Raw genomic sequence first — 21890 nt, forward strand, 5'->3', positions numbered from 1 at the left:
GGAATGTGGGGTGAAATGATCAGTGGGTGGTGGAAATAAAAAGGGAAGACTAGTGGAGCAGGTGCCTGGGGAGAGGGGAACAAGGAGAAGAGTGGGGTAGTCGCCTGAGACCAGAGGGCGGGAAGGGAGTTTGGCCAGGGTTTAGATCAGGATAACTACAGTGTATTGGACACTTGCTATGTACCTGACACGATGCTAGGTGTTGACAGCCATTTGTGGTCCACTCAACCACTCTACAGATGAAGAGACTGGGTCTTAAAAAAGCTAAGTAACTTGCTCAGGGTCATATAATTAGTAAGTGGTTAGCCAGTGTTACACCTGAGAGCCTCTGTCCCAGGGAGGCATGAAGACAATGGGAGAAGTTGGGAGTCAGTGAGGATGCTAACCAGGGACAGGTAAAGTATCCATTGAGGGCATGAATGAAACAGGACACCTGTCATTCCCAGTGTGATAATCTGTAAGACTGAGATTTTTCTGCAGTAGCACAGAATGTTTGGGCTCTGACCAGAGGAGGCAGATTGCAGCCTTTGTGCAGCCTTTGTTCAGCACGGAGAGGAGAGAGCTGAGGGTCAGTTCTCTGAACTGTGGTCTAGAATGTGGGGGTTGGGGAGGTTGGAGGCAGAAAGGCCAGGAGGAGTTGTTAGAATGGGAGAGGCTGGAGATGGCTATGAAGTTGAACAGCAGGTGTCACATGAGTGTGGTGGTGAACACAGGAAGGACCTGAGGTTTGCTCAGAGGACGGTGTATTGGGTAGGGGCTTTGGGCTAAAATGTGAATTTAAATGGCATGAAACAATAAGGACATTTATAATGACATAGCTGCAAGTCCCACCTAAAGAGGGTTTCAGGCTGTTGAGAAGAGGTTCAGTAACATCTTTAAAGACCATTTCTTTACACATCCAATCTTGGGGCTGATTTCACCCTCCTGCCTGTAGCAATGTGGATACATCGGCTCCTGGAGCTAAAAAATGAAAGATACGGGTTTTGATGACTTGCTCTTTGGAGCAAGGAACTTTCTCCCAGCAACCTCACAGCAGGCTCCCTCCTGCTCACTGGCCAGCACTGGGTCACCAGCCCTGAAGCCAGTGGGGTGGGCCTTCCCTGAGCACTAATATGAGAGAGGTGGCGTCTAAAAAAGTCATCGTTCTGTTAGGGAGGGAGAGGGTCTCTGTAGAGGGAAATCAGAGCTTGAGATGTCTGAGGCGAAATTCAAAACAAAGAAGGTTGGAGGGAGTGGACGGTTGAAATGAAGTGGGGATGAAGGTAACTGAAGTTGGGAAGGTGCAGGAGTCAGATGCCTGTGTTTGATTCTGGGTCAGGGTGCATTTGGGAGGCAGCAGATTGATGTTTCTCTCCCTCTCCTTCCTCGCTCTCTAAGATCAATAAAGAAACATATCCTTGGGTAAGCACAAAAAAGAAAAAAATTATTACCCCACGGTGCAGAGAGAAAGAGGCCTTCCTTTCCCTGCTCGTGGAGCTTTTACTCTAGGAAACCTGTAGTTGTAAATTCTTTGTCTTTTTGAGGCGTACGTAATGTAAATGTTTTCAAAAGCTCAGTGGGCCTCTGCCAGTTTTACATCCCAGTAATGTTTTTTCCCAAGGTCCTGGGAGCCACCAATGTGAAATGTTAGCCTAACTTCCAGGGAGCACCCGGCTCCAAGTTGCAAGCCCGCCTCCTGCAGGAACAACAGGAGAAATTTATTTCCGTTTTAGATAAAGACAGTTAGCAAACACGAATGGGCGCTCCAATTGCCCGGTGAGTTTAGGACGAACTCCGCGTGACGAACGGCGCCGCCAGGTCCCCTCCCTTGCGGACACGGGGGGCCGGGCTGCACCCGCCCAGCTCCGCAGAAGGGGCGGCCTCTCGCCGCCTTCGCACCCCGCCCGCAGCCCCCGCGAGGCGCGCCGCGCTCTGGCGGCTGCTGCTTCACTCCTGCAACGGCTCGTTCCTTCTCCCACTCCCGGGGGTGGGCGTTCGGTGGGCAGATTTTGGTTTTCTTTATATTTCCCAGCAGGAGAAACCCGCCCGGAGGGAGAGGGCTTCGGAAGGACTTGGGCGGCGTGAACTGCGGAGTGGGCGCCCCGCCCCCGCCCCCGCCCCCGCCCCGGCGGCGGGCGCGCTCCGCGGAGGCCGCGGCCGCGCGGACCCCCGGCCAGCCCGCGGGGAGGCCGCCCGCAGTCCTATTTTTAGCCGCTGCGGCTCCCGAGGTCACCTGACCTGCGCGCCCGAGGCCCCGCCCGCCGCGGGCCCGCCCACGCGGCGCCGGGAGGGGAGCCGCCGCAGCCCCGCGTCGGGAGCGGGAGCGCGCTCTCCGCAGCCGGCGCCGGCGGCGATGAAGGTCTGGAGCTCGGAGCACGTGTTCGGGTGAGGTCGGGCTGGGGCCGCCGCGGGGTGCGGGCCGGCGCCCGCACCTGCCCCCGCGCCGCTGGGGGGCCCAGGAGGGCTGGACCCCAGACCCGGCCCCCGCGGAGCCTCCCCAGCCCGGCGTTGACCTTTCCCCGCCCGCGACCTCGGCCTCCTAAAGAGACCCAGCGCTCGGTCCCTGCTGGGGCGTCGTCGGCTAGACGGCCGGCTCCGCGCTACCGCGCGGCTTGATGGAGCCGCCGCCAGACGGACGGAGGCCGTGGTGGGGTTACCGACGCGCTGGGGAGGGGGTCGGCCTTTCCTTTTGGGGCCCAAGGACGACGGAGCCGCGGGAGGCTCCCGCGGGCGGCCGGGGACGGGAGCGCCCCCCCGGGCGTGCGCCCCTGGGGGGCCGGCGCGGCGACGGTGCGCGCTCCTCTGCCCGCCCGGCGGGACCCCGCATACGCCCTGTTATCGTTTGGGGCGAGGGGCGCGGGTCCCAGGGAGAGCCGAGGCCCGCAGGGCGGCCCGGTCTTTTGCTGAGATTGTGCAGCGCAGCTGACCGCGGACGTAAAGGTGTTGGATGAATGGGGGTCCGCAGCGGCCGGGGGCTCGGGAGGACGCCGGCCGGGGAGAGCACGGGGGCCACGGGGGCCGTGGCACGGGAGGGAGGCCGCGAGCGAGCGTGGAAAACTGGGAGCTGTTTAAAAGTGCCCTCGTCACCTAAGTGGTATCTTCGTCTAAATCGTTTATCTGTGGCACTCTGAAATCATTATTATTTTAAAGGAATAAATATTTTTAAATACCCCTTAGAAAAAGTTTTGAAAACATTGTCAACTATATAATTTAAAAACAAATTTTAAAAATCTTTTTAAAAACTGCACGAAATGGAATTGCCATCCTTTGGCCTTTTTTTTTTTCTTTAATATATCTTTATTGATTTCTGGGAGAGGAAGGGAGAGGGAAGGAGAAAGGTATAGAAACATCAGTGATGAGAGAGAGTCATCCATCCGCTGCCTCCTGCAGGCCCCCTGGCTGGGGATCCAGCCCTGATCTCCTGGATCATGGGTCGATGCTCAACCGCTGAGCCACACAGGTGGGCTAGTGCTGATTTTTGTGTAGCCTGCAGCTTTTCTCAACTGGGGTTTCTTGAGAGACTCAGTGAAAGCCCCAGTGAGAATGATGCAGAAATTCTTCTCAGTTCTCCCAAGGGTGGGACATAACTGGCACCATCTAGATGCAGAGGGGAGAAGTTAAGTCACTGCACACTGCAGTGTAGATGCCTGGGCAGTGGGGCTGTTTTGTCATGGGATAGTTGACAAGGACTGCCCTAGAATTTCATGAAATGTTGGTTGACAAGCAGAAGTGAATAGTCAACTGAAAAGTCACTATTGATAAAATTCATTGATTAAAAGTGTACAAATAACAACTTTTAGTAAATTTAGAGTTGTACAACCACCACCACAGACCAGTTTTAGAACATTTCCATCACCCTGCAAAGACCCCTCATGCCCATTTGCAGTCACTCTTCACTACCATTTTGAGCCCCTGGCCTCTGCTAGTCTGCTTTCTGTTTCTATAGATTTTCCTTTTCTGGACATTACATATAAATGTAATCATACAGCATGTGGTCCTTTGTGTCTGCCTTCTCTCACTTAGCATAATTTTTTTGAGGTTTGTTCGTGTGGTATCTTGTATCAGTACTTCATTTTGTATCCCTGACACCCTGACAGTGCCTGGCACATAGTAGGTGCTCAGTGAGGGGCTGAAGGATCTCACCAAGATCAGATGCCATTCCAAATAGAGCGTGGCTACCCGCCAAGCTGCTGTGGACTTGGCACTGATCCCCTGCCATTGATTTTGGAAGTTAAAAGCAAAGGGCCATAATGAAAATTGACAAACGTGGAATGCAGCTGGCCAAGGACAATGTGGGGCAGGCCCCTGTGGCCAACAGTTGCAAATGAGTAGTAGTGTGCGGTGCCCAGCACAAAATGGGAAGCCCAGCTTTCTGGCTGGGCTTATTGTGGCGGTCTCCCTTTGCTTGGTCTGTTACAATCACTGATTTTTTTTTTTCTTTGAGGGTTATAGGTCTTCTCTTTCTGTATTTGTTTCTTTTATATATTTGTTGTACTGTCAGATGAATATTTGATCGGAAATTACTAAATGTGCTCTGGAAAGAAATAATTAGGCACAAAAACTTTTGATCATATCAAAATTTCTTTGTCCACACCCCAAAGAAACCCCAGGGACTGGAGATCAGGCACAGCAGAGCAATTTAAACACGCCTACAGAAATGGAGAACCCTTTGAGAAAGCCATCTGAATTAGTGTGTGTTATCTAGACAGGGTTAAGATTGTCTAAATAGTAATGAAAAATATACGACTGAAATATAAAAATGTAGAAAGGGGCATTTAAAAGTTAACAGGCTTATCAATTTCATCCAGCATTGGCTTAGGTTGCAGGTAGACCTATGAAATCTTCAGGAACAGAGCCAACACAAGTGGATTTCTGGCAGAGATTCAAGGCCATGTACTCTGAATTTCAACAACTACCCGGAAAGGTCTGAAGTTGGTAATAACCGTCTCAGGGACAGTAGGGTTTGCTGAGAGGGAGGGTAAAGAGGGAGAAGGAAATGCCCTAAAGCAAACTTAGTTTCTAGCCAGGTGCAGGGAACAGAATGCCCCTCTCCCCCCTTTTTTTAAATAAGAGAAATTGAACATTACAGATAAGAGTTGAAGCACCCCTGCCCCTCAGTGCGGAACCCCCTCTCCCCCCACAGGCAGACACGATTATGAATTTGGTGGGCATCCCTCTGAAGGTGTATATTCCATTTGACTACATTTTTGTGTGCATGTGTTTATTGTTTTAAAATAGAAATCAGTGGCATCATCTGGTACAGATTTTTTGACAGTTTCCCTTTCCTCTCAACAGTATGATTTCAAGACCTGTGTGTGTTGCGTATGTATATATACATACACACACACACACACATATGTATCATAGCTATATAATATTCTATTGTATGAATATGTTGCAACTTATCCTTTCTCTTACTGAAAGGACATCAAGTTTCCCCCCTTATTACACATCATACTGCAGTGACCACCTGTGTACATACTTCTTGTCCACTTAATTAAGGACCCACTTAGGCCAGCAGTTCTCAAACTCTTCAGCCTCAGGATTTCTTTACACTCTTAGAACATATTGGGGACCCCAAACAGTTTTTGTTTATGTGAATTATAGCTACCCATATTTACCATATTAGAAATTAAAGCAAAGTAAATAATACTTATTAATTAATTTTAAAATGAATAATAAACCCATTATGTTAACAAAAGTAACATTTACTTTTTAAAAACCCTTTATTTCCTAAAATTCCCCCAAATTAGTAAGAGTGATACTGTTTTTGGGTTTCTTGTTTGTCTTTTTTTTTCATTGCTAATTCCTATAGCGTCTGGCTTAATAGAAGATGGCTCGATACTCATATCTGCTTCTGTATTCAGTGTTTTACAGTCTGTTGTTTTGGGTGAAGTTTTGAATAAAACCCTGTTGGGAAAGGTAGGAGTATCTTAACAGTCTTAAAGTAATTGCAGCTATTTATTTGCTACTACAACAAAACAAGTGTAAAATCTGAAACCATAGTGACCAGAGTAATTGGCCTGTGCTGTTTCAAATGAGTCTGTCACCCGCATGTGGTTTTGTGGCATCTTGCACTGGTCATTTGGAATATGGGTTTCCACTTTTACAGTATGGGGCAGTCATCAGGTCATGGCAGCAGAGACAAGCTTTTGAAAATTTTAATTTTCACTTGAAACTCAGATTTTATCTTTGGCAACAAATGCCATCGGTTGTTTTCCTTGAAATGATAGGCTCATTTCATTAGTTTTCGAGATAATGTCTGCCAGATACCCCAGACTGAAGAACCAGTTTGTCCCTGCATTGTTTCAAGTAGAAGTCACGGGTGTGGAAAGCAGCAGCCAGCTGGGCCCACCACCCGCAGCTGCCCAGCGCTCCCCGGTCTCCTTACACCTCCGTGCACAGCAGAAGTGCCCCTTGTGTTCTTCATGCTTAACTCTAATTCCTTTTAGGGTTTACTGAAGAGGGAGGAGGAAATGCGGGGACAGGGGAAGTGCTGAGCCAGAGGGAAGGAAAGTGCTCCAGCCAAGGGCCCCCAGTGGTGAAGCCTCTGCGAGGCTCCTGGACTGGGAATGCAGACCCCATGAGCAGCTGCCAGGAGCCTGAGTTCTAGATTGTGCCCCAGGTCCCCCGCAAGACCTGGCAAAGCCTCTGATTGCCTGTGGTCAGCTCAGAAGGATCGCAGGATCCTGGATTTGGGTCTGGAGCCGGACCCCTCATGTATATTTGTTTGAATATACCTTTAATTAAAATCAAAACAAAAACCTTTTTTCATTTCACTCTGGCACACAGCATCTCTGGATCCCACAGCCACTCTGGCACACGTTACAAATTGTAGGGATTGCTTGCTTATGCTGGGTGATTCTATTTTCCCTCCAGTCACCCATGGGCCACGGTCATCAAGGCTGCTATGAGGAAGTACCCAAATCCGATGAACCCCTGTGTCGTGGGAGTCGATGTGCTGGAGCGCAGTGTGGACGGCTGTGGACGACTTCACAGCCACCGCCTCCTCAGCACTGAGTGGGGGCTGCCCGGCCTCGTGAGAGCGGTGAGCCCACAGCTGCTTACCCCTGCTGGAACCCGCCCTGCCCCGCAACACCCGCACCGCCCAGCTGGCGTCTGCTTTGCTCCCACTACACCCGCATCACCCTGGCTACACCCACTTTGCCTGGCTGGCACCCATCTGCAGGAAATTACAACCTTCCCTTAGTCTTCTGTAAACTTCATTAAACTATCCATCTCCGTGGGTCCTGACACATCTGACATGTGGCCTGGCTCCGCTCCCCAAAGCCCCCCGCGCATCGCTCCACAGTGTTGCGTCTGTTGCTCAGGCTGCCGTAATAAAACACCACAGATTGGGGGACTTAAACCACAGACATTTGTTTTCTCTCCATTTTGGAGGGTGGAAGTAGAGAGCAAGATGCTGGCAGGGTGGTTTCCTCTGAGGACCAGGACCGTGAGGGATGGGTCTGCTCCAGCCTCTCCTTGGCTCACAGACGGCTGCCTGCCCTCCGCCTCCTCACGTGGTTGACCCTCCTGCCAACCCCAGAACTCTACATAGCACCCTCCCTGGCCCTGCCACTGGCAGAGGGGCCTTCTCTGCACTCCTGCCCCTAGCCCCACCCCGTTTTCTTTTTGCAAAGCATTTATTACTGTCATACACTCAGCTCTACTTGAAGTCATTCATTTGTTCAGTGTCTGTCCCACCTGCTAGAACAGAAACCTAAAGTTGCTGCACAGGGGCCTTCATCGCTGCACCCCCAGCCATGTAGATAAGCGGATTAGTAAATGAAATGGTATTTTGTGTTTGATGCTGCAAAATGAAATTGTAACACATTGTGCTAGTTTTGCTTTGTTTTTTAGATTTTGGGAACCAGTAGGACTTTGACATACATCAAAGAACATTCTGTTGTGGATCCAGTGGAAAAGAAAATGGAACTTTGTTCCACCAATGTAAGCAATGGCCTGAGATGAGAAAGGTGCTTGGTATGTCTTGGTGATGGTGCGTAATGGCTTCATTTAATTTTATTTCCAGCCCACCTTTGGTCTAAGTGATCATTTATTTTTAATAGGCTGAACTTATTTAGTAGTGTTTTACTTCTCTTTTTATTCCAGTACAATAAATGTACAGAAAAATGCACATAATGCTGAACTGTCACAAAGTGAACACACCCATGTAACCAGCAGACAGAATGTGACCCCTGCCCTTGTTTCTTTCCAGGACCCCCCTTACCCCCCACCCCAGGATAACCGCTATCCTGACTTCCAATAGCAAAGATGATTTTTAGTAGTAATTTTATTTTTCTTTAGATTTAGCAGAAATTTTAAAACAACTTTCCTCCTTCACTCCCTCTCAGTTCTCCAATTAGAAAAAATTATATTTTGTCTAATGCACATTCAGAAAACATGTTGGGAATGCATGGGCTAGGAACATGGTTTACTTGATAAAATCTCACTGTAGATTGTGTCTCTGTGTGCTGGAAGGTTATGTTCCAGACCACTTACAGTTTTTGGCATGCCATCTGTGACCTTTACCCATGGCCTCCTTCCCTCGTCCCAGGCAGCCCTTCTGTGTAAAGTCACGGGGAGCCTCGCAGGTGTCCCCCATTGCCCATTCTTAACAATTTACATATTCTCTGTTCCCTCTTCTACTTGGAAAACCCCACTCCATTCTTTGTGAAACTTTAGTAAAGAAGGATTGTTCATGCTACAGTGAGGTCTAGTGGAAAGGAAATAGACTGTGGAGCAGGACAGTTGGTTACCTATACCCTGAAATGATCACTGAATGGTTGTATGACTGGGTATGTCCTTACTAATCTTTTCTGGGTCTCACATTCTTAGTCTAAAAAAAAAAGACTGAATCTCATGGTATTGTTATGAGATTAATGAAGGGAAATAGGTTTATAAAATACAGTTCTAGGCACAAAAATACTGCACGTAAGATGATAATAGCTAATTGGAGTTTAATTGTTAATGTTGTTAAATCTTTCCATACACTGTAATAACTGTAACCAGTGAGACTCTTTTGATGACTGCACTCCATAGGACAGAGATTTCCCAGCTAACCACTTTGTCGGAACAGTGAGGCCGAGCGGGGAGTTCAGTGAAAGATTATTACATGAGCAAAACATAAGTGCTTTAAGTTTATCATTGTTTATCATTGCTTTTGATTATAAAGTTTTGACTTAAACTTTAAAAATAAAGGTCTCATATTGGAATTGGCTCTTTGCTAAGAGTAAATTGGGTTAAACAAAGATAAAATTCCATTGGCCAATGTGGCAGCCACATGTGGCTATTCCCATTTTGATTAATTAGGATAAAGTAATTTTAAAAATTCAGTTCCCTGCACACTAGCCACTTTTCAAATGTTCATTAGCCACATACCTTGAGTGCCTTCAATATGAACAGCACAGATACAGGACATTTCTAGTATTACAGACAATTCTGTGGGACTGTGCTGTTCTAGAGTTTCAGTCTTTAAATGGGTTTTAATAGAAAATATGGAACATGTGCGTGAGGGGCTAGTTGGTTTACAGGAAACAGCACTGGAGGAGATGATATCTATATGCCTTGCTCTCACGGTCTGTGCAGTCAGGGCTCTGCCCTGTGAATCCCCAGGACAGTCCCAATGCCAGAGTCTGCCACTGGTGGGCGAGGAGCTTCTTGCTCACTCAGCTGCCTGCTAACCCAGGGGTATTCTGCTGATGATTTAGAAGTTTGAAAATACAGGTTCCCCGCTATCGAGAATTAGAGCATTCCTGTGAAACCTTAGGTAAGCTGAAATGGTATAAAGGGAAGAAGCAATTTCATTAGGACACATCTTGGTAACAATGCACAAAATAAATGGAGAAAAAGCACAGATGCTTACAGACAGTTTGCAGCTCTGGGGCTCGATGCTGAGATGCTGAGTGAGCTTCCTGGGGAAGGAGCTTGGCGGGGCCACTCTCGCAGCTTGGGGTGTGTAACGACTCGCTGCAAAATAAATGCTGAGCGCTGTTTTTGCTTTTCACTTTTCATAAAAGCAGAGGTCCTCTTCAGATTTCTTTCAGTTAGCAAAAACGACTAATGCAGGTCTTTCCTGAAAGCAAAGTAGCACATGCGAACTTTCAAAAAGTAGGGGATTGCCCAGCTGGGCGTGGCTCAGTGGTTGAGCATCAACCTAGGATCCAGGAGATCGCGGTTTGATTCCTGGTCAGGGCACATGCCCGGGTTGTGGGCTTGATCCCGTCGGGGCGTGCAGGAGGCAGCTGATCATTGACGACTCTCTCATCATTGATGTTTCTATCTCTCTCCCTTTTCCCTCCTCTGAAATCAATAAAGATATACTAAAAAAAAAAAAAAAAAGTAGGAGACACCTGCCCCTTGAAGGCCAGGCCCAGCTGAGGTTTGGGAGGGCTGTGGAGAGAGGGCAGGGGACAGTCGCCATGAGCAGCAGCCAGGACAGTTTCCCTGGGATGTAATATGGTGGTGCCTCTGGGCTTAAAGGTGTCTCCTGTTCTGGCTCCAGTAAGTGCTGTTTGGGGCATGGAAGTTGGGCAGGTGGTTTGGGAAGAAATGCAAGAGAAGTAGAACCTAAAGCCATTGTTCCTTTTTTCAAGATCACACTCACAAACTTGGTGTCGGTGAACGAGAGGTTGGTGTACACACCCCATCCGGAGAACCCTGAAATGTACGTGGTCTCGCCCCGGCACCGACATGGTGAACTCCAAGGTCAGGGTGGGCTGGAGCCTCCCGTCTCAGGGCTGCTCAGCCTTTCGCTGCTTGCTCCCCTGTAGGACGGTGCTCACGCAGGAAGCCATCATCACCGTGAAGGGGATCAGCCTTGGCAGCTATCTGGAAAGTTTAATGGCCAACACAATATCATCCAATGCAAAGAAGGTATGGATCTCGGTCCGGGCCCTGTGGCTCTGGCTGTTGAGAATAAGCGGGTGAAATGGGAGGTCACATAAGTCCACGAATGCTTGTAATGCCACATGATGTCCCACATTTACCTTCAGAACCAGCAGCAAGGGAGGCGTGCCCATCCCCGGGAGAAGTGCAGGGGAACCCCGCAGAGGCAAAGAGCTGAAATAATAGGCTTGGTTAACTAAGACCCCACACATCCAAAAGACGTGTTTACATGGCCAGGCAGGGTATTCGGGATTTTTAGTGGTTTCGTATTTAATAGGCATTATGGAGCTTTGGCCGAACCTCTCCATTTGCAAAGTTTCCCTGGAGTCGGCTGCCATTCTCTGGCAGGACTGGGGAGTGAGCGTGGTGGAGGTGAGACTGGAAAGGCAGACCCAGGAGGCCGTCCTCCCCGGGTCCCTGGGGGGGTGCTCAGCCTTAGGGAGACCCTCCTCACAGAGTCCGGGCTGCCCTCCTCTGCAGCAGTGTTGATGGAGAGCGTGGATGTGTAAGTTCAAGGTGATGCCCCCCCGGAGCAGGGCCGTGGCTTTTTACCGTAGCTTGCCTCAGGCTCCCATCTTCCCCAGGCTGGCCTCCCTTTGCTCCCACCCCTGACTGCCCACCCCCTTCTCCCTTTTTGTCAGTCAGAAGTGATTCTTCATTTTGGGGTCAGATGCCGCCTGAGCTGTAAGTCCCTTCCTACCATGCTTAAGTCACGTCTTAGTGGAAAACCACTAATGGCTCCCATTTAGTCTAGAAGAGCCAATCTGCCCCAGTGTTTAGAAAAACCCAGGTTTGAGAAACGAATGCAGTTTAGCTCAGTTCAGGGAAGGCGGAACCACAGTGCCTGAAGCTGCACGCATTGTGTCCCCAGTGCGAGCCCTCCAGGGAGGAGACGGAGCCTCACTGGCCTGGGTGTCCAGGGTCTGGCTTAGGGCAGGCACCCTGATGTTTGTGAAAAAACACAGGAGAAGTAAATATTGGGTGACGCCAGAGCCATGTCAGACCTTTTATGAGAAAAATCAGGGTAAACTCAGTGCAGCCAAATAAAATTCTTTTATTCACTTATCTTAGGGGTTATTATGTTGAAGGCCTGATGGAGAATCATTCTCCCTCTAGTTAGAGTTAGGATTTGATTGCATCCCTGGTCAGTTGGGGAGATGCCTGGGAGAGCTGGTAGTCCAAGGGTGGGCACAGGAGATGGAGATGGGGAGGCAGGTCATCCGGGGATTCCGGAGCCTGAGCTTAGGGACAGCGCATGGAGGCCATGAGGGTGGTTGCCCTTTCCCCGCATCCTGCCCTCAGGAGGTGATGCTGCGGATGAGGGGTGCCAGTGTCAGTATAGCCCAACCCGATGCAAGAATTCTAGGCAGAATACCTACCACCTAATTTTGAACTTGAGAAACTGCCTGGTTTCAGTGAAAGATTGCTCACAAATGGTTATCGTTGTATCTTTAAAACTGCCGTTTAAATTACAGGCTTGTAGCTGCCATCTGCTGTGAGGCAGATTTCTTACAGCATGTTGCAATCCTTCTGTGTTGCTGCAGGGGTGGGCTGCTATTGAGTGGATAATTGAAAATTCCGAAAGCGCCGTGAGCTGACGGGGTCCGCACCTGCGTGTCACGAACGGCGGTAAATACGCTATCCTTTAACCCCGCAGAGCATTTCGCAGCTTGCTAGCCACGTGCGTGGTGCGCGGTGCTGGAAGCTGTTTAGGAGCCGGAGCTGCTTGCGAGTCTCCGGCCCTGTGCTCCATGGTGTCTTCTGTAGTGAGAAAAAATCCCTGGGTTCCTCCTCTTCTTAACTCATCTCCTTGTTTCCTGGCAGGATTTATTTTCCGAGGAAACCTGAATACTTGTTATCTTGTCTCTAATGAGGGACTTGGTTACATTTGTGTGTAGTAAAGAGGCGTTCATTAGGCGCAGACGGCGCTGGGGCTGAGCTGATGGAGGGCTTTGTCCTTTGGAGGGATTTGCGGGTCTGCACAGGCTCCCTCCCTCTCATAAGGACTCCTCGCAGCAGGGAAAGGCCGCCTCGCTCCCTGCAGGCCAGCACCCGGCACCACCCTGCCACTGCCGTTTCCTTTTAGTGGCAAAAGCCATTTTTAGCATCTCCTTAGCTGTCCAGAGATCCCTCGGTTTCCTCGGTCAGCGGTGGCTGGACTGTCAGACTGATCTGACGCTTAATTGGTCAGCAGTGACCTTAAAACCTCGTAAGAGTCAGTTTCCTGCTGCCCTGTGCTTCCGGCCTCTGTTGACTTTCTCTGCTTCCCACGGTCGGGCAGTTGGTCTGTCTGGCCGGCTGTCTGCAGCATCTGTGTCCACATTCGGTGCCTCGGTCAGCAAACGAGAGCTGCGGGGTTCAGGCTTAGGAACCTCTTGCTGGTTTTTCTTAAGCGGCCGAGGCTTAGGTTTGCCACACCCCTTTCCCCGAGGTCGTGGTCTGCGGCCGAGGTGACCACAGGTAGCGGGCCTGCCTGCCGGGCGGCATGGCGTGTGTGGGCAGTGTGGTGTGTGCAACCGTGTCACTTGGAGTGGTGGGCTCTGTCGCGTCCAGTTGCCTCATACACTAGAGCTAAACTGCCTCCATCTTTAATCAGATGCCTCACCCAAGAAATCAGAGGAAAGAAAGAAAGAAAAAGGAAGAAAGCAGCGAGTCCTGAATGCGGTGCAGCGGCCCAGGCCGGGAGGTGCGGAGTCCGCCGCCTGCCGGCCCACAGGCTCCTCCAGGGCGACCACGGGGCAGGAGGCGCGGCCCAGGCGCAGGCGGAGCTCCAGCCTGTGCAGTGAGACCCCGAGGAGGACGGCCTGTAGCAGGACGGGGGCCGCCGGTCCTGGCAGGAGGACCGGCCACGAGGCCGCCACTTCGTCATCCGATTGCTGAGCAGGGTCCTGGGAGCCGCCCCCGAGCCCGCCTTCAGTCAGATTGTTCTTGTGCCTTTGTCTATTTTCTCCTTAGCAACAGCTCCCGGCTCTTTCTTGCCAATTCTTGGGATCTCACAAAATAGCTTTTCTCTTTTCAGATCGCTGCCCGTTTCCCTCCCAGTGCCTCTTAAATAACAGTCTTCACCACCAGTCTCTTCACACGTCTCTGGCTACCATCTGTCATTTCAGATGGTGCCGCCATGTACCCTTCTCCTCTCCTCCTCACTGCAAATCTGCGCCCGCTGGAGTAGGGGCGCCCACCCCCAATGGGGACCTGCGTGGTTGACAGCGCCGTGGGCTCTCCCGTCTGAGACAGAATTGGTCACGAGAGCAAGGCACTCTGTCCTGGGTCTGCAACTGGTTTGTCCTGCTATCCTGGGACAAGCGACCCCAAGTTGCTGAAGGCCTGTGTCACTTCTCTCCGTTCTGACCTGTCCTCAGCGAGAGCCACTGCTGCGAGGTGGCAGCCACAGAGCTTGTGATTTTAAACACTCTGCTATCCTGTTAGCTTCACGGTACTTCCAAATTGGGAGTTTTAATTTTCCCATTTTCAAAAATAAAATGTACAATCTCTTTCAATATGTTTCAAATTATAAAAACTTTAGAAGGCCTGGATGGGTAGAACTGTGTTTCACTGTTTTATGAGCTATTGCTTTTTGTTTGATAATAGTAGTTCCAATCCAAAATGAAATAACATTCATGTTTACTTTTTATCAGACTCTTTTATGTGTATAGCTCAGGGCAAAATAGAGTTTTTATAACAACAAACTCTCTTACACCTTCTGCACAGCAGGGTTCCACCCTTCTGAGAGGACTCTGAACTTTTTTGGCCTTTTCTGCCATTTACTGCTAGATTTCTAAGTAAATAAGCATATTCTGCTATTTTTTTTTTTTTTAAGTATTATCTTTATTGATTTCAGAGAGAGGAAGGGAAAGGGAGAGAGAGAAACATCAGTGATGAGAAAGTCACTGATCGGCTGCCCCTGACTGGGGATCGAGCCCACAGCCTGGGCATGTGCCCTGACCGGGAATCGAACCCCGATCTGGATCCTAGGTCGATGCTCAACCACTGAGCCACGCCCGGCCGGGCATATTTTGCTATTTCTTGATTCAACAATTTTAGATATTGTCTGTTGACTTCCTGTTGTGGTGGATTATTTTCTCTCTCTTACATCTTCTCTCCCTCCCCCATTGCCCCAATACAGCTATATTATAATTTAAGGTCAAAAGCACATTCAGGCCCTGGCAGTTTGACTCTGTGGTTAGAGCGTCGGCCCAAGGACTGAAAGGTCCTGGGTTTGATTCTGGCCAAGGGCACGGACCTCAGCTGCAGGCTTGACCCCTGGTCCCGACGGCAAGTGTGGGAGGCAGCCAATCGATGTCTCTCTCACATTGATGTTTCTTTCTCTTCCTTCCACTCTCTCTGAAAAGCAATGGAAAAAATATCCTCAGGTGAGGCAAATAAAAAAACCAAAACAAACACACAGTTTCCATAATTTTGAAAATACATCACTATTGATATCAAGCCAAACATAAATACCATAATTATGTTTTCTTATATAACTTTTTCCCCTTGAAGGTAATACTAATCTTATTCTCATCTACTTAGTTTTATTTTTTAAAAGTCTAGCTGAGTCCTGTACTCTTCACCCACTGTCTACAATACCCTGTAACATTTTCCACAGGTCAAACCTCTTAGGTAGCACATCCTTGGCCTTTTTTAAAAAGCTATTTCTGTCTCTCATCTGTAAAAGGATATTAATATTACCTACTTCAGAGCTGAGTATTAATGGAGATAATGTGGCTGAGAGTCCTTAGTACAGTATCTGATATAGGGTAAGTGCTTGATAGCTGGCAGCTATTAGCAGCTACTGAAAATTTTAAAAAACTATCTTCTAAATTACGTATTAATAGTAACACACAGCACAGAATACGTAATATAATAAAGCTTGTCTTCATATCGTTTCTTTTATTGGCCAAATGTAGTAATATGACAAATTTGAAATTGTTTAATACTTATTTCAGCCTAGTTGGCACATATATTTTAATGAAAATGTTATGATTACTAGTAAGAGTTAATTACCATACTTTAAAAGTAGTAAAAGTTAATGAGTATGAACTTGGTACTGATAATATACCCAGTACATTTATGTAGCATTTTCAATGATAGGTCTCTAGGGTCTCTAGATATCTGCACGTCAGTTTTTAAGGGACAAAAGCTGGGTCAGGGAGGCAGGGCTGTGCACGGTGGCTCCACCCAGGAGCCCTGGAAGCGGATGAGTGATGACTGGCATTTGCAGGAGTGGGGCAGGAACCCCAGGCTGGCAGGTAGGGTTTCCTCAAGCTGAGTCAGCTGTGCCCAGGGCATGAGCTGCTGACTCAAGCTCTGTCTTCTAAGTGGCTACTTTAGGGCCAGAGTGATTTACTGGTTTAGAAAACTGTATTCCTGACTTAAAAGCCCAAGGGCTGTATGTGGCATTTCTGTTAACAGTTGTTTTGAAGACACCTTCATGGTTCCACCTTTGTATTCTCATTTCTACATTGAACTTGCTTTCATGCATTCATTTACTCCACAGACATTTACTGAAGACCTGTTACATGCCAGGTGTTTTAGAAACTCTGACAAAAATCCCCATCTTCACGGAACAGTGCGTAGGATGTTAGGTGCTAAATGCAATGGAGAGGGAATGCAGAGGGAGTAAGGGGAGTTTACAGAGATGTGACAGTTAAGAAGCTATTTAGGGCAGTCGCTTGGGAGGGAGCGTAGGCACATTCCATACAGCCCATGAGGCAGGACCAGGGAGTAAACCCCGGGAGTAAATTACAGGAGGGCTGAACCTCCCAACTGCTGGACCTGTTCAATGATGGAGCTTTGCATAGAACAAGCACCTCCCTGAACCTGGACGTTCACAGGGAGCCGAGGGCTTACCATTGGCCGGAGGTGGGTGGGATGTCTTGGGTCACTTTAGCTCTAAAAGTAAAATTGGGTGAAAAAGCGCTCAGGCAGTGATGGGGGTGGGAGGGTCTGAAACACTGATGGCCAAAGAGACAAACTTCTTGGCTGGGAATCCCATCGCTGTCCTGGGAGGCGTATCTGTTGGGGACTCTGGTAACTATTCCTTAGACCAAGCCTGTACTTTTGTTTCCTGTGGTATGTCGCGGCCCCTACAGCTACGTGCTTCTCTTCGCCTCTCCAAGAGGACACGGCACACTGGGAACAGATCTGCCAAGTCAGACGAGGTCCTTCCATCACGCGGGGCTGGGAGATGAACCACCGGTAACAGCCTGTTGCTGGTGCAAAACGGCTGGTGCAAAGGGGGACGTTGGTGTCTTTTTTTTAATGTATGTCAATTCACCTTTCTGTGGTTTTTAATTTTGGGAAATGGACTCAGGTTCTTTATAATACTTAGTAAAATTGAATTTGCCCCCCCAAGTTTCAAATAAACGTAGCATATTTTGCACTTTTTCTCGAGTCCATGTGATATACGTGTTTGTCATCCAGACGAATACTGTTTAGAGAGTGACCTTAGAGACCACCTTTTCTAACACCCTTGCTTTAAAATGGAAGAAACTGAAATCCAGGAATGTTAAGGAACTTTCCCAGTGTCAGGACAGCCCTTCTGCGGCCACGCTGGGGCAGTTCAATGGGAATCCTCTCAGATGCTTGAAACCGGGTGCAGTGTACCGTGGAAGGAATCTGCCTCGTGAATGACGTACTTTTTTTTCAGTTATCAGGATGAAAGCTCTTGGGGCTTAAGAAGTCCTTTTTGTTAGGGAATACCATTTTGGAACAGAGAGGCCCAGTTCTTACAGTTAAGTTGTATATACCACTGGCTACACCTGGAGGAAATTTTAGGCTGTCATAGGAGTCACCTGGAGGTGGGAGTGTCCAGCCAGTCACACCCAGTGCTCAGTCCAGGCTGCTTTTCTGTGGTCTGACCGGAAACCACCTTGAGATTGTGGTAGGATACCCCAACGGGCTTTTTACCTCCTCCTGCCTACTTGGTGGGCATGGTGAAAGGCTTTTTTCCTCTGGAACGTCTAAGATCAAAGTTTCTTCCCCTTAGAAGTTACTGTTTTCTGTTTACATGTTTAGATTCTCTACTGCAGTAGCTAGTGTTTAGATTTACCTGTGCAGAATCTTGCTGTTCTTTCTGCCACACTCCCCTACAGCACTGATACTGTTTACTGAGGAGCCTGATACTCAGGTTAGCGCTACAGAAATCCTCAATTCCTCTCTGGCATTTCTACTGTCTTAAACACTGCTGCTCCTGGGAGGAGTTGGGATGTGACATTCTCTACTGTCACCCTAGGGAAAGGGACCAGGGGACAATTCCTGCAGTCACAAGGAAACACCAAAGCAAAGAATATATAGAAGGGCAAGCTTCAAGTGAGCGAGCTTGCTCAAGGGTGTCCCTCCTTGCCAGCCACACCCAAGGAAAGGGAGTCCCGCCCCTTCTTCAATTCCTAGACAATCAGATTTATTAGAGCAGCTGGCAAAAGCATTCCTAGTGCAGCGCTGACACTGTCTGGCCCTCTGGGTGGCAAACAAAATCTGAACACTGAGTTGTGTTGAACATGGCACAGGTTCGAACATCAAGATGATTCTTCAGCTCTTAAGCCCTAGGGACATAAAGCAACTATTTTTTAATCCTCACCTGAGGATATGTTTACTGACTTTAGAGGGGGGAGAGAAGCATTGATTGGTTGCCTCCTGTATGCACCCCAACCAGTGATGGAACCTGCAACCTTCTTGGTGTACAGGACGACGCTCCAACTGAGCCACCCGGCCATGGCTAAACAACTTGGTGCCACATTTTTTAAAGTCCACTTCTCAAGAGCTGTGTCCTGTAAGTTCTGAAGCCCTTTTATTTCCACTGCTTCAATAATATTGTAGTGGCTCAGATTTTGCCACCAACATCATGCAGAAGCAGAGCTGCACGATTTTTTGCACAGTAAGACCTAAATATATAAATTATACAACATACACATTTTAATAGAATAAGCCAGAATTATAGCAGTCTGCCAGGTAACTGCATCTAAACATTTCTTTAGTGTATGCGGAGTTTTATACTAGGTTGGTTCTTAGCTATTAAACATTTTTGGGAGATGTTTCTAGTCATGGGCCTTTGGCTGACATGAGGGAAGAGGGAGCACAGCCTTGATGGAGATCTATAATGAGTGTGTGTGCGTGTCCCTGCACATTCTGTAGAGACAGCAGAGCCCGAGTCTCTAAACACATCACATGTGCAGTCCAGCCCTGTCCTGAAAGTAGTTCTGTATATGAAATTCTAGAGAGTGACGACTTACAACTATGAATCTTTCCACTGGAGCTGGGAAGGAGAAAGAAAGATACAGTTAAATAAAAGTCACCCAAAGCTTTCCCCTTTATGGTGTCCAAGTTTTCTGTATCTCTGGAATCCAAGAAGGCGTGAGGCAAGGGCTCTCAGACTGAGAGTCAGTGAATATTCGGATTATGAGCTGGACACACACAAACACATCCCTCAGAGAAGCTTCAGTGCGGGGATCCTAAAATATGTCTGGCAAATAAGGGAGTAGCTTGTGTATATGAATATCAAACTCAATATGATGTAATATTTAAGACATGTAAATACCTTAAATGATGCCCTCTGTTTAGTTAACATTAAAACATAACTTTCCTAAGTTCATTTCTGGGTTTGATATTCTTAATTTTTTCCTCAAGCAATTAAAGTGTAATTAACAAAAAGTTTTCCTATCGGGACATTTTAGGAATACATCCCTTGAGGAATTCTATTTAAAAAACATAGATAAAAGCTTTATCATCTTTCTATACATAATTTTTCTCCATATATACAACTTCTTATGTAATAAAGTGTTTTTGAAATGTTAATTTCCTACACTGCTGAGGTAAAAAGGGCTCATGCTAGCCTTGATAACACAGCAGTTATTCCGGAGGCTCCATTTTTATTTTTCCAATGTGGTCCTTGTAAGACTGTGTTTCACAAACTGACCATAAGGTGGTGATAAAAGTATCTTGCCTTCTCAGCCTAGGTGGTTGCTGACAGCTAGTTGTAAAAGACATCACCATTTTACAGCAGGACTCAACACGGGGCATGATGGAAAGCCGTTTATTTTTCCCTAGGTAAATTTTAAAAGATTTTAATGGAAAACTTCTAGTACCGTCATTCACCCTGAACACCAGCAACACACTGTCGTTTCACACCGGCAGGAAGCTAGGTCCAAGTCCAGTCAGTATACACGTTTCTCCATGGAACCTTCAACAGTTTTGCACGTACAAAATTTTTTTGCTATTTTCCTTTAGCAAATAGCAACATAATTTAAAACTTTCATGTCTTCTATGTGATGCCTAAAATCCAGTCCTTTATTTATTAATACAGTTAGAAAAATAAAAGCCTTAAAAAATTCATGGTATGAGTTCATAGTGCTAATCACACAATCTCTTCAAATGTAAGATCAATTTTAAAATTCCTACATTAACAACCTTCTGGTTTAATTTGAAAGGCTTAAGACTTGAACTCTAGTAAGAATGTTAAGTCAATGTACGTATCAATTATTTGACTGAATTTTTACTTGCCTTGGGAGAGTTAATTTCCATTGTCCACTGAATGAATGCCTTTCAAATATTAATATATTACAGTATTTACAAGCATTCTTAGCTACTCTGACACTGATAGAAAGTTAAGCCATGGGGCAGAAAACAAAGACCTCCCAACAGGGTGAGTTCATGAGGTCTGGGACAAAAGCAATGGGTTGGTGCTTGAGTCTGCAGGGAGTTAGGGTAAGAGTTAGGGGATGTGATGCGTGCAAGAGGACTGCTCGGGTGTGCGTCCGAGCTCTGACACACATCAGGCCCCAACTGACACCAGCTGGCCAACAACAGTTTTTTTGTTGTTGGATCAGAAGTAAATGCCAAATAGCTGGAAATCAGGACAAAGAGGAACGCTGTGAAGGTATTTACTTTAGTAGTAAGAAGAGAAAGACAGACCTAAGGTCAGGCTAAGGATTGTAAAACCACACTCTACAAGCTGGTAGTGAATTACTCTCTGGAAATCACCTAATTTAGTTGAGATGTTTGGTACATGTCATGGGTAGGAAAGGGTTAAATGCAAGAAATTATTTTGGCAACAAAAAGTGGTGCTACTTTGATTTCTAGAATTTTAACTATATCATGTGCCCTTGTCTTATACTACTTTCTGCAAGTTGTGTCATGCAGATATACCATCCATGTGCCCCTTCAATGCACTTGGTAAACCTTGTTAATGCTGCTGAAGACTCACGTTGTGATGCTCTGGTAGGAGGTGACGTAATGCCCACCTTAGCCGTGTGGAGGAGTCGAGTCAGAGACTCAGACGTGCCAGGTATCTGTCTTGTGAATGTGGATGAAACTCTCATTTGGGGCTTTAGTTTCTCATGTTTAAACAACAACACTGAACTCATTATTTAAAAGGCACACTATCCCAGGTCTCATCAAATACCATTCCCTCTGCCTTACACCCTCCCTGGCAGTCATTTATTAGAGGCTCAGGCCTGGGCCTTCGAAGGGTGTGGCTTCCACCAAACCATCTGGGGTAGTTCAAATAGTCCCTTGGAAAATTTTATAAGTGAGATTAACCCAATATAATGTTTAAAGCTCTTAAACAAGAGTCTTTAAAATAATTTAAACATTTGCATAATCAATAAGGGTTCTCTGGTGGCCCACTTTTACATGCAGATACAGACAAACTGTTAACATGCATTACTTTAGTCAATTGGTAAAGTTTATTTCATATGTATAGGTAATTTTAGCCATTTACTAAACTTTAAATTTCAATCCATTAAAAACTACTACCAGAGCAGTTCTGAGGTATTACTGTTAATCTGGTATAGAAATGACACTATATTTTGATGTGGTACGAAGTGTGACTGCCATGCCATTTATTAAATGTGCTGTTGTAGTGCTGACTTACAGATGTGCCCTACAGCTTTTAGGAAATTATCGTGCATTTGCATTAACTAATTTTCCAAACATTAATGGCAATTTGATTGGCTGGTGATTTCTAAGTGTACCAAAGCTACGAAGTACGGTCCATGGAACGGGCCAATCAAGCTGGGGAGTGT

At 47.3% G+C, this 21890-nt stretch overlaps 1 protein-coding gene across 2 annotated transcripts; it reads left to right on the plus strand.

Annotated features, from left to right (window-relative positions):
• Window positions 1–2281: 2281 nt before the first annotated feature.
• On the plus strand, window positions 2282–13592 carry PRELID3A (PRELI domain containing 3A). Of its 2 annotated transcripts, XM_087818662.1 has the most exons (7): window positions 2282–2364; window positions 6859–7027; window positions 7843–7932; window positions 10578–10648; window positions 10755–10857; window positions 12414–12498; window positions 13466–13515. In XM_087818662.1, the coding sequence occupies exons 1-6, from the start codon at window positions 2333–2335 to the stop codon at window positions 12465–12467; spliced, it is 519 nt and encodes a 172-aa protein (XP_087674788.1). In that variant the 5' UTR covers window positions 2282–2332; the 3' UTR covers window positions 12468–12498; window positions 13466–13515. The 2 variants fall into 2 exon arrangements, with proteins under 2 accessions (XP_087674788.1, XP_087674789.1); XM_087818663.1 differs by lacking the exon at window positions 12414–12498 and having other exon boundaries at window positions 13466–13592.
• Window positions 13593–21890: the final 8298 nt, after the last annotated feature.

This window comes from Miniopterus natalensis, chromosome 7, assembly GCF_054644295.1.
Source record: "Miniopterus natalensis isolate mMinNat1 chromosome 7, mMinNat1.hap1, whole genome shotgun sequence".
Classification (NCBI taxonomy): Eukaryota; Metazoa; Chordata; class Mammalia; order Chiroptera; family Miniopteridae; genus Miniopterus; species Miniopterus natalensis.

Excerpts from the sequence above, each read along its gene's own strand:
- PRELID3A (XM_087818663.1), top strand. The coding sequence starts at position 2,333 with ATGAAGGTCTGGAGCTCGGAGCACGTGTTCGG. Across the intron at positions 2,365-6,858 it reads AGCTCGGAGCACGTGTTCGG|TCACCCATGGGCCACGGTCA; the intron begins GTGAGGTCGGGC and ends TTTTCCCTCCAG. Across the intron at positions 10,858-13,465 it reads TATCATCCAATGCAAAGAAG|ATGCCTCACCCAAGAAATCA; the intron begins GTATGGATCTCG and ends ATCTTTAATCAG.